The sequence below is a fragment of the Neodiprion lecontei genome, chromosome 2 (assembly GCF_021901455.1).
Source record: "Neodiprion lecontei isolate iyNeoLeco1 chromosome 2, iyNeoLeco1.1, whole genome shotgun sequence".
Lineage (NCBI taxonomy): Eukaryota > Metazoa > Arthropoda > Insecta > Hymenoptera > Diprionidae > Neodiprion > Neodiprion lecontei.
This window is the reverse complement of record NC_060261.1, coordinates 42653714-42667153: the sequence shown is the minus strand read 5'-3', so window position 1 is coordinate 42667153 and position 13440 is coordinate 42653714. Positions and strand designations below refer to the sequence as shown.

Here is a 13440-nt window from a genome sequence, read left to right as displayed (position 1 = left end):
TTACTGCGGACATTCATCAAGTTATAATAATCAGCGATAACAATTAAGATTATACATATATATATATATATATATATATATATATATATTAGGGTGATTCAAAAAAAAAAAATTAATTTTTTTTTTCTTCCAAACAGGCTCAAAAGTTTCTTTTGGATGTAAAAAAATTATTGTGAAAATATGAGCCCTTAATATTAATATTAAGATAGTCCTCATCGCATTTTTGTAATTCCCATAAGAATAACATGGGAAAAATTATTTTTGCTTCTTCTGATTTTTATACCGTTCATACAACTGATTGACTCATAAATCGCTGTTATAATCTTTATAGAGAATTGAACGCTCTACAAAAAAGGTTTGATAACATTTTTTTATTAGTCCACGCGTTCAAAAGTTATTGAAGATCGAAGTTCAATTTTTTAAAAATTTGATCGAATTTAGTGAATTACACCGAAACTGTTGGTTTTGGTGACAAGTTAAGGATCAAATATTTCGTCAAACATAAATTGGAGTTCTAATAAATGTTGACCATTGATTTTTTTTTGTTCAATTCAATAGATATGATGCTTTTAAAGAATTTTTTTGCAGAATTAGAGCTAAAAATTTATATTAGGTTCAAAAATCATGTTGATTTCAATTTAAGTAGACATTAAAGAGTCTTTAATGATGTAGTAGTCTTTAATGATGTAGTAGACATTAATCAACATGATTTTTGAACCTAATATAAATTTTTAGCTCTAATTCTGCAAAAAAATTCTTTAAAAGCATCATATCTATTGAATTGAACAAAAAAAAATCAATGGTCAACATTTATTAGAACTCCAATTTATGTTTGACGAAATATTTGATCCTTAACTTGTCACCAAAACCAACAGTTTCGGTGTAATTCACTAAATTCGATCAAATTTTTAAAAAATTGAACTTCGATCTTCAATAACTTTTGAACGCGTGGACTAATAAAAAAATGTTATCAAACCTTTTTTGTAGAGCGTTCAATTCTCTATAAAGATTATAACAGCGATTTATGAGTCAATCAGTTGTATGAACGGTATAAAAATCAGAAGAAGCAAAAATAATTTTTCCCATGTTATTCTTATGGGAATTACAAAAATGCGATGAGGACTATCTTAATATTAATATTAAGGGCTCATATTTTCACAATAATTTTTTTACATCCAAAAGAAACTTTTGAGCCTGTTTGGAAGAAAAAAAAAATTAATTTTTTTTTTTTGAATCACCCTAATATATATATATATATATATATATATACATACACAAGTGTCGCAGGTGCACGAAAGCTGCTGAAATGTAAAGACGAAGAAGCTTTCTTCCGCGTATAGATAACGCCCTCGATAACCTATCGATTATTTATCTAATTATCACAAGTCTAGTTATTTATAAGAAAAAATTATATGATCTAGGGATATTTACTGATAAAGACAAGAAATAATTCATCAGTTTCACGTAATGCAAACAAAAAAAAATAAATAAAATAAATAAATAAATAATAATCTCGCATCGATCGACGAAGAACGATTTTATTTTACTTTTTCATCATATACATTACATGTGCTTTCAAGTCGTAAAAAGGATAATGTAGAAGAAAAAGAGAATCGAGATCGATGGCAATAACGATGGGCAGAAAAATGCGACGCGACGCCACCCAAAGAGAAAGGATTCCTATTAAACTACTTTGTATCACACCGACAAGAAGACGACGAGAATAAAGCAAGCGTGAAGCAACATGCCGCACCTGTTTGCTGCTGCCGATGCTTCTCGTATCAGGAGACCGCCTTCGTGATCGCAGGGAAGCAAACAAGTAGTAGTGATCTCATTTGCGAGAACGAATCGATCCGCGGATCTGTAATCCATATGATAAATATTTCCGTTTTGCCGACGTTCAACGAACCGGATAACAAACTCCGGGGAAGAAAGAAAGAAGGAGATTTTCTCCCTCGTCACGGATGCTGGCTGAAAATGCAGCGCGGTGTACGGAATAGAAGAAGAAGAGATAAGAATTTATTTGTTTATATATCTTATACAAGTAGCGCAACTTTTTTTTAAATTTTCATAAAAATTAACATTATACGTTCACCTTGCGCTGTCGAATCGTTGCACAGAAATTGAATTCAGGTTTAACGTAATAAATTATAACCCCACCGGAATTCAATATCCTTGCCTGTAGGTTTTTGAAAATAAATTTCACGATGGCGAAACGTAGCGTGTTTGATGGTTAAATTCGTAAAAATTTGAGAACGGGGAGATTTGAAGACCGTTCGTGCAACCTTGGCCGTCACGGTTTCACCTTGCATTGCCCGGAAGGCTTTCTTCGTTCCTAGTTGACGGTTGCTTGGTTAGTTGCGTGCGTACGTCGGTATTTGAATATATAAAATATTACGTAGGCAGTTCCGAGCGTGGCAACAATACAATTTCAACAACCGACCGATTACGAGCCGCGCCGATAGCTGATTGCGAAGTAAATTGCTTCGATATTAGAAGTGTAAAAATTTGGCGCAACGAAGGGATATAAATTCTTGCCCATAGTTGTTGTGATAAATTTTGTGTAATTTATTTGATTGCGAGACGTGATGGTTAATTTATTATTTTTTTCGGTAAACCTATACGTTGGAAGAGAGAGAGAGAGAGAGAGAGAGAGAGAGAGAGAGAGAGAAATAAACAAAAAGAAACGATAATTGTAAATTAAACGGTAGTATAACAATATCCCGGTCGAAATAAAAGAAATTCGTAATAATATACGGGATAACGGGGGTCGTAAATTGTGATTTTATGAGGCGCCATTGAGCTCGTGGGTAGGACAAAACTGCCTGTTGCATGCCGGCTGGTGCGCTGCCTGTAATACCGACGGGATCGGCGGCATTCCCAGGGAATGAGCGGCCAATAAAGTCTTGTCTATAATTATAACAACGCGGCAAGACGGCAAGAATGAGAGTCGACAGCGAGAGGAGATCCTGGTTTACATTAGAAAGGAACTTTGGAGTGGGTGTCCCTGCTGTTGCACGCTTGTGTAAATAATAATCGCCCGAGTATCGAGAGCCGCAAATTCCGATTCTAATCGCTAGAATTATAACTCGAACACGATAAATATGTTGTGCAAACGTTAGTTACATGTAATTCGGCAGTTTGATGGAGCCTTGGAGAGGAGAGAAAAAAAATTATAACCAAGCTCAAGCGTGACAACGATAAATGTAAGTTGAAATAAAAGATATTTTTATAAAAAATTATTTAGTGCACCGGTAGTGGACGTAGCGTAATTGCGATTAAGAATATTGTTGTTCTCTTCCTCTTTGAATTCCGTAAATGTTTCCAAGAAAATGAAAGCGATACATAACTATAATAATATATTTGTTACGTGGTATATATGTATGTCACATACGTGTGGACAGGAATTTGCGAATCAGGTATTTTGTGATATATATATATGTATTTTTTTTATTCTCTTTCTTTTTCTTTCCTTCTTTGCGAACGGCAAAAGTGAAACATTTGCAAAATGCGATTCCAAGTAGTCGGGTCGCTTGTGGCAGTCATTCGGTCAGTCAGTCGGTGAAACGAGGAACGAGTACATAAGTTCGCAGGATTTTCGCACGTGCAAGCAGTATAACACAGAGCCGCTGCAGCAGGTAACCGAGAAACGAAGAAGGAGGAGGAATGTGCGTACGAAGGAAAACAAAAGGCCCACAAGAGAGAGAGAGAGCGAGAGAGAGCGAGAGAGAGAGAGAGAGAGCCGTGCGGAGCGAAACTCTATAGGTATAAGCGGAATATGTTTAATCGTCACGATAACAACTATACGACGATCGTATCGTAATATTAACGATGGTAATAATAATAATAACAATGATAATAAATAAAATTATACACGTTGAATAAGCCCCGCGACATCCGGTGTCGATACCGAAGTGCCGAGAGCGGAATTCTTTTTTCTGCTGCGGTTGGGTAAAAATTTCATCGCCATTTTGTGATTTTTTTATACTTCGTCAACGAATTTCATAAGATCTAACGTAAATTGTATGATTCAAAACGTTGCAGATTTGCGGTGAAAAATTAGAAAAAAAAAAAAAAAAGGAAAAAGGAGAGAAATATGTATGAAAAAAAAAGGACACGTATTGCTTTCGCATGTCGTCGAGATCTCGAGGCACACCCACGCCCCTTTAGCATTGGAATCCCAAGGGCGTCTGTAGAGCGGAAATATTGCAGTCAGTTAATCGGGTCACGTGTGTGTGTGTGTTTGCATTTCATGCACAATTTAAAAAATTAGGGGAATGAATTTGCGAAGGAAAGGGATATGAGAAGGGAATACAGAGAGGGAAGCTGCGAAGAACGAGAAGAAGATGAAGAATAGAAGTAAGGCCTGAGAAAACGACGAGATCATCTCCGAGAGATATCCAAACCTCAGTTTCGTTCGACCCGCGTTCGTCTCTTGACCGTAAATTACAACCTGTAACTGCAACCAACCAACCGGAGTATTAATAGCGGTTGTAACGAAGGTACGAAGGTGAAGGTCGGCCTGCAACGGGAAAGAGAGACGACGATCACGATCAGCTAATGGTATGACGAAGAGGAATGATCGATCGATCGGGATGTGCGCGGACGAGCGAAATATCGATCAATCGATCACTCGATCGAGGACGATCGCGTCTCGCGATTCGTTCGTTTCGTAATTCCAAACAACTCTCTTTCTCTCTCTCTCTCTCTCTCTCACTCTTTCGAGTACCTTTTATACGTGCAGAGTCTGTAAGTGTTACAACGTTTACAAAAGCAGGCGTTCGTTCGGGCCTTGAAACTAGACCGAGTCGAATCGAAACTCGAGTGGCAGCGCTCTGCCACGATCTCAAAACTTTTAAGGATGTGTGGGACGTACAGTCAGGTCAAAAATACGTGTCGAGAGAAGAAGAAAAAAAAAAAACACACGCCTGTAAGACGGAAGTTCAAATAGTGAAAACTATGACACCCATCAAGTCGAATCTAAATTATATTGAAAAACAGATCGTTGCATTTACAGATATTATATAAATTACCTAGAAATTATTCTCGGCAAATTTTATTTTCTACTCAGCTTATTAGCGCTGGCGCAAAAAATTTGGCACGAAAAATAGATATTTTTTTATCCATCATAATTTTGTCATATATTGTATATTTGCTTGGATATTTCTATTTTTTAATACAGATCAAACTACTTCGTTCCGTCGTCGTTATTTGTGCAGAGTCACGCTGACAAGTCGTTAAGAAAAAAATTTCAACCGACCGCTGATTAATTTCGATTCAATTCGTACGTACACACACACACACACACACACACACACACACACACACACACACAACGTATGATATTACAAATTATCTGACACGTGTATTAGGTTCCTTATCTCTGGACAGGCTGGGTCTTGTTTTCTACATCATACATTTTATACTGCCTCTGGAATCTCATTTTCAGATTGTTATTTTCACATTTCTTTCCATCTCCTTTCATCTCTTCTCTAAACTTTGACGTAACTGAACGATTAGTCGAATCCGGAAAATATTTAGATCAGAAAAATATCACATATCGAACTAATCTAACTGTAAGTGAGAAAAATTTTCCAAGTCAGTTTTAGAATCGCTTTATATCATTCATTCGTCACCATCGTTATTATCGTCGAGAAGATGGTACGTTTACTAAAATCGTATCTCTTCCTGCTCGTTCTCCGCCACGCCATTTACACACAGAGACGACAAGAAGTGGCCGCGACCCATGCGTCATTTTTATTTCACCTCATTTTATTTCTCTCTCTCTCTCTCTTTCTGCTCTTTTTTTTCAATCTCCTCTCTGTGTCTCTGGCGCATCCGCTCGACCCCGCAGGCTAGTCTTTCAAGAGAGGTCCCATTCATAACGGCGCGAGAAAAGATCGAGTGGATTCGTCTTCCCAAACCCATTTTCTTTCCCCTCCTTCTTCCTTTTCTCCTACTAAAGACACGAGATAATATATAACTTACGTACTTCGCTTTGGAGGATACAAAATAAAAAAAGAAGAGAAATAATCCAGCCGTTGCGAGATACCGATAACATATAAATAATCGTATATGTATAAATGGTTGTAAAATGCGTTGAAGGTTGATTCCAAAAATTGTCGTCCCATGTGATGTACCAATAATTAAAAGATAATAATCGATCGATAGGAATTTGTGTGAAATAATTGGGCATAAATAATGAAAATATAACAACTCGAATCCACATAAATCTTTTATACGGCACGAAATTCGTCACAAAAGTGTAGAACTCGGGCTGTGCCGCGGATACGCTGATTCATTTATTCGTTGTCACTTTTACGATTAGCGCAAGGAAGAGGCGTACGGCTTTTTGTTCAACTGTTATCGCACGCTTGTGTGCGGTAGCATATTTGTGCGTGTGTATGTGTAAACTCTATGCGTGTCACTTGTTGTTCTTCCGGCCGGTGCAGACGCTGAATTGCAGTAGAGTTGCCGCTGCAGCAGCATCGGTTCAGAGCCAAGGAGAGCTGAGCTTGTAATGGACGTGTTAAGTCACGTAACCGCATTCCGCTCGGACGTAACACCGTAAGCCGTCTATTATTTTTTTTTCTTCTCACCAAAGACAGAGAATGATCCAGAAGCTGCAACGTTGCGTCCTATACGCCGTTCTATTTGTATTCTCATACGTACAGACACCGATGCGATAAGCCCGGAATAGATTATACAATTGAACCAAATTTTGCGGATCGAGTTGCGGGATTATCGCATTTTTTTCATTCTCGTTGAACTGAAAATACGTTCTGTCGGCGATCTAGTCTATAATAGCAAATGAAAAAAAGACGAAACTATAACCAATTTAGAAACTGGTTTCACCGTTCCGCCACGATCAAGAATAATATAAGAAAAACGGAATTTTATCTACACGCGAACTTTTTATTTTTCAACATTCACCTACTTATACCGAGATGATGGCGGCTCGGTAGCATTATACGTGATTGGTTTGCACAATCGCGTGTTTATTGCGTATTCTACCCGCATATAGCATACAAGCACATAAGATTGTCAACCAACGGCGGTTATCGTTTGGCAGCAGAAAATAATCACTTAAAATAGAATCGCCGTTGGTGGTGTTCGTCGAGGAGATATTTGGCAATAGGTTAAAACGCGACGGTAAAGTTGTCGGTAAAAAGTAGAAAAAAAAAGAAAGAAAGAAATTACGAAACTCGACGGTATATACTTATGTACCTCTACGGTGATGATCTTTTCGCCGCGTTTATAAAGATCTATATACATATATCATCATCTAGGTACGATCTATAAGATCGCAAAATCGCCAGGAGAGACTGTTGGGTTTCATCTTCGACACTGCATAAGAGAGAAGTATAGGAGGTCATCTGGATCATTCACGATCTCGCTATGATCTATGGGTCACGATCCCCCGGTGGCCCACCTTTACCCTAGATCACAGAGCTCGCCTTTCCTTTGTGTATCCTCACGATTTCGACATTCGTTCGGTATACTATAATATATACATTAAAGGTTTATAGGTGGCTGTTGGGTTAGGTTAGGACTATGAAACATAATTCACGAGCCATGCTGCTTCTGCTACCGCTGTCCCTGCGTCTTTGTACGCTTTACGGTATTTTATTATCGTTTCTTCAACGCCATTTCATACACACGACAAAGATCGAAAGCGATTTTTACAAACGGAGAAACAGTTGGCGTCTTATTTTTGTCTTTTTTTTTACAAGCATAACGTGTCATTCCTTTCTCATTTTCACGTATACGCGTATCCATATCCTGTTATTACGATTTGAAACCGCCGCTTTTTCCTCTCCCTGCACACTTTGTTGGACATAGTTACGAGATTTTTATCACCTAACTCGGCTCCATTATTACACGCGTTAATCTCGTAGTTTTACAGCCGACTGGAGGCACGAGCCTCCGAAATCTGTCCGAGCCGCTCTATAATAACATATATACACATATATGTATGTGTGCGTATCATAGGTACGCTTATAACGCACACAATGAAGAGACGAACAGATGTCAGGCCGAAAACGACGCGACAGCAGCTGCATCTCTCAGGATGTTTGATACAGGATCTTCCATAGCCGCGTACAGGAGAGAAGAGAAGGAAGAAATAACAAGAAAATCCCCCTTGTTCATATATACCCGCAGAAATACGAATATTCAATATAGAGAAAACGAAAAATGTATCAGGTATGAAAAATTTTTTGGACATCATTATTGTTGTTATTATAATATTTTATCACTAGCTCGCTAAGAATTCCGAAGTGGCGCCTATGTTAGATACACGAATAGCGTTATTGCAAATTCATTAATCTTGAAATCCGGTCTGTACAACTTCTTCGAAACAAGAACCTCTAAATTCCATTTCAAATAATAATCAGCATCATCATCATTATACCGAATGTTACCAGCTCAACCATTGCACGTACATTGAATTGTCAACAAATTCTACAAGAGATCGAAATCGCCGTCTATAAGGAATTACGCTCGACGACTTCTTTGCCTTTGCCGCAGTAGCGGCGGCGGTGGTGGTGGTGGTGGTGCAGTTCTAAAATAGCCCCCCGTGTCCGCATCAGCAAAGTAAGCAAAAGGGTAGCAGCATTCGGAGACCGTCTGGTATGCAACGGTGACCCGATATTTATACACTTATCGGTTGCAGCGTACAGGCGTAAGTCCTTTTTCACCAATCGGTAAGGCACGGAGGAAAATCGTCGCACATTTGCCGCATCGCGAGTTGAATAATCGACTTACTACGATAAAACGCGAAAGAAAATACATTTTTCAAGGATGACGACGATGACGAATAAGAGGAAGAAGCGCGTCTTTCTGTTTGGTAACGAGACGACGCGTGCCGAGGGAATATGATTGCAGCTGCAACGGCAGCGGCCAGCAGCTTGCAGTGAGAAATGATTAGCTGGCGCCGCTGCTGCGAGTACCGGAGACCCAGGTGTTAATGAATAAGTCATACACACGCGCGTGTATCGGAATGTCGCAAAACACCTCCGAGGAGGACGGACTGCGGCGGTTCCCCGGCTTCCTAGACTTGTAACTACGACGACGGCGCCATGCATGCGCCGTGCACCATGCACCGCACGAATACCACACCTAAGTGCATCTCGCTTCCCACGCGTATTTGCAATCGGGCTTAAGTTTGCAACGTTATTGTAGCAACGACGCATCTTTGGAAATGGTCGTTGTTTTACAACTTTAGGATTACGTGAGATTTGGTAAACCGTTTAAAATACAGCGACGACAAACTCGGATATCGTAAGTTCAAATTTTCTTCCGTTATTCTAAACGTGTGAAATAGTAATTCTTCTTTTTTTTAAACGGAAAATTCCTGTCCTACGACTAACTCGAATAAATAGATCGTTGAAAGGAACAAAAGTGGATGAATGATAATTGAATTTGGTGGAAACAAAACTCGGTTTACGTAACGCGAAGGCGGTTTATCATCATCGCCGGTATCGTAAGGAGGCAAATCTTGAATATAAATCTCCCGCTCGCCTTAACAACGACCACAAACTCTCGAACTCGTTTCGAAGAAGTAACCGTTACGCAACGAACGCGCTGATCTACCGCCGATGATAATCCGTCGGGCGGACAACCAGCGCTACCAGAATGAACCGATCGATCGATCGATCGCGCGCTGCCCTCGTCGAGAGCCAGAATCTAGCACATCTTTTGGGCCTCCGGGTGTCGAGGAGCGAACAACAGCAGCAGCACGAAGGAGGGTTTCGACTCGGCGAGAAGCCTGATTCGGCTATCGATTAATTATCCAATAGGTTCAAGTTGGTAACGTTGTCGTAACGAAAGATCGTGATAAAAAAATCCCTATTTTTTTAATTTTACAACGATCAAAGGAACTAGGATTTCGAAATGTGAGCGTGTTTCGTTTTACTACGGTTTACCGAATTTCAGACACTTCCAAAATCGCTAAATAACGATTTTTCCTCAGCATAAATCGTTACGATAACGTTGCCAACTTCGGTACGATGATTATCTTCCAATATCGCTGTTCGAGTGATGGAAAAACGAACGCGTATCGATCTCGATCCTCTAATCAACGGTTGAAAAATCCCACTCGAGCAAATCGAGGATGAATGCGGTTGATCGTGACGGTCTGACCGTGATTCAATCGTCCGAATTCTACGGAGTAAAATCATTCCGCGGCGCAACAGGCTGCGCTTCTCTTCGAATTCCTCGACTTCGTAGCCGCCTTTTTGTACCAATATTTGATTTTGTCTTCTTTTTTCTCTTACTTTACTTCTCGCGGCGGAGAAAAAATTTCACCTTCAACGATCGCAAATTTCGCGATACATTACGCAGACACGTATTAAATACATATAACGTTCGTTTTACAGTTGCACGCCTTTCTCTCGTATGTTCCTCGACGGCGACGATACTACCGAACGATTTAGCGTTGTGTGGGTATAATATGACGCGTGTGTCACGATGTCACGATAAATTGTACCTACACATTTTGTAAAAAATAAACGCATACGACTCCGTCAAGTTATATACGAAATATTACAGCGTGCATTAAACGCGTAACGTCGAATAAATCACTGATGCAATTCCAAGAGATCATTAGGATAAACGCGATGCGGGTTTGCAAGGATATTTCTCATCTTTGAAACCGTTGTTTCCCTCACAAAGAACGTACTCGACTCGTAGGTACGTACGTGGAATGTCGGAGTATCAACACCACACGCGTCATCGAATCTCCTCGCAAACTATAAACCGACAAAAGAAACGCTCCAAAAACATTCTGCGATTCTTTTTTCTTCCCGTATTACAATATCGTGGTAAGACTCGCATATTTCCCGAGTGTAAATACGGGCGGCTGGGTAACGCAGGAAATCTCCGGCGACGTAAACACACGATACGATCTGAATTTACTTGAACAAGTGTCTCTCTCACCGTGCGAAGGGCTGCTCCTCGACTTCGTAGAGCTCTTCGAGAGGCTGCTTGGAAAGAAGCCTCTCCAGCCTCTGGGGCGTAGGGGCGAGATGACCCGGGGTGCTGGTTGGCTCGAACAATCCGTCGGCAGTCATCGCTGATGACGATGATGACGATTTATTAATTTATCCAAACAATCGTCGCCGGGCGCACTTCTTTCTCCTCACGATTATCCAGTTTAATCGGCACAAGTCACTTCGCGACGGAAGATATTTTTATTTCTTTTCGCTAACGCACGTCACTGTGGTCAACTCGCGCAAAGACGACAAATATCGACTCGATTGATCTCAACGAGACAGTTTCTGTTGTAATGTTATTATTGATCATCCGAGAGGGATCGATATAGTACGTTTGTTGTTACTTCTACCGTCACCCTCGTGATCATTATCATTATCTATTCTGTCAACGGTCGTCGAACAAACGAACCGACCAAAAAGAAGCTTGATTTATTTATTTATTACTTCTCTCTCTCGCTCTATCTCTGTGTATCTACGATCATCAATTTTCTATATCAATGTGAAAAACAACGCACCACGTCACTGCCCGACCGTAAGATAAACGATGGCATTTTACTCCGCTCGTTGTTGTCGGTTTAAATGAAATAGAAAACAGTTGAAACACACTCGCGACTAGGATGTAATATCACGTCGGTTTTAATATGAAAATGGCGCTCTCGTTCCTGACTTCGCGTACTTTCGAATTCGAATCGTTCGCGTTCGAAGTTCAAACAACCAACCGCGGGTGTAAGTAAGTACGTTACGTTTTGCCTGAAACTGAAACTGACGCGTGCGCGAGCGCCGTGTCCTCTCTGCGTGCGGGCACTCGCTCCGAAGGTTGACTCAGAATTGAAGAGCAGCCCGCGGATCGTTCGAGTCCCCTCCACCGACTGGAAATCGCGGCTGGAGTGGCGGGAGTCCCCACTTAAACTCTCTTTCTTTCCACCAACGAGTCCTTCCGAGGAGAGACGAGATCGCCCGACGAACCGTCGCCGCACTTACTTACACAACCGCAGCGAACAGCGGCCTGAAGTTGGCTTCGCGTGCGTCTCCTCTGTGTATCGCGTGTCCGTTGGTGCGCGTTCGAATTTCGAACGCAGCTCGCCGCCTCGCCTCCGCCGTATAAACCTCGACGCATCGTGCGAACCGGAGGGCAGAAAGACGCTCGCCTCGGTCGCGGATGGACTTCCGAGGAGATGTGCTCGGAGACTCTTCTTCTCTGGCGCCGATTGAAGAAATATTTGTCTGATACGTCGACAACGCTGCTCCTCTTTACACCTGCATTCGCTATGTAGGAAAAAGAACATCTGAAATTGCAATTTATTGATACCACTGCTCTCTTTTTTTTATTGATAGGTAGTCGAAAAATCCAGAATTTCGATCAAATCCTGCAACCGCTTTGGCCGCCATCTTGAATCTAAAGTTTAAACAGGAAAATATCAACAAATAGATAAGAAATTGTTGAGACCAAAGTTGTAGAGGATTAAATTTCCCGTAAGTTTAGTTAATTATTTTACGACCATTTTTAGTTGAAACTTGAACTATTTCGATGGCCGCTGAGGCTAAGATTTAGACTACCAACGAACCCCCATGGTCGAAAAAAAATTACCGTATCGAAAAAATGCAACTTCAAATGATGTCGAAGATGCGTTGCCGCTTTAATTCGATATCTCAAATTTGCAATGAATTCCTCGGGGAAACAGCCCCTGAGTGTCAAACCAGGAATAACGAATCCAGCCGCTCGTTACTCCAGCCTGAGTTTTACCCCCCCTAACGAACCGGAAGTGACGGACGTTTCACGCCAACTGCAGGGAGCCTAAGGTAAAGCATCGTCATTTTCCGATCGTGTGCGCACCGCGCAACGCACGATGCTGCGAAGCTGGTAGGGTAGGATCTCGGTGCATAAATGTAGGTACAGGCTTCAGAGAGTGCCTTTGCCGCCGGAACGGGATGACAAGCCCTTGCTGCTTTGTAGACGGTTGCGTATGGCCATGCGGCAGTGGAGCATGAATAATGCAATGCATAATTTATCAGTTTTGCGAGATAGGATATGCCTACCCGACGCTGCGGCGACGCTGCACGATGCGATATTACGCGGACCTCCTAATACGGAGATCTTTGAATATCTCGTAGATGCTTTACCTGCATGCGCATGCATGAAACGTGCAATATCGATATTAATATAACGTCGACGCGCGACGCGTATAATTTCGTCTATATTATACGAACCGAGCGCTTTTAGATTCCTCCCGTGTCCCCTGATCTCTGTTGGTGCAATTTTCTTCCGCACTTTGTCTCGTTCGTAACGTGCATTCGTATCCTCGAGTCCCCATTCCCATACTGCGTGATATTCCCATACCGACTTCACGGCGGTCTAGTAGCCCTGTTTTTCGAACTCTACATCGTGTAAGCGTTATTATACATACGTATATACATATATGCACAAGTAGCATTCGTACGCGTAAAC

The 13440-nt window shown here is 41.0% G+C and overlaps 1 protein-coding gene across 1 annotated transcript in view; it reads right to left on the bottom strand.

Moving 5' to 3' along the window:
- The window catches only part of LOC107220230 (serine/threonine-protein kinase 17A), a 61784-nt gene extending 49934 nt beyond the window's left edge, over positions 1–11850 (bottom strand). Inside the window, exon 1 of the mRNA XM_046730701.1 lies at positions 10939–11850. Within this exon, the coding sequence (XP_046586657.1) occupies positions 10939–11072 (134 nt within the window). The 5' untranslated portion in view covers positions 11073–11850. The remainder of the gene's footprint in view (positions 1–10938) is intronic.
- Positions 11851–13440: the final 1590 nt, after the last annotated feature.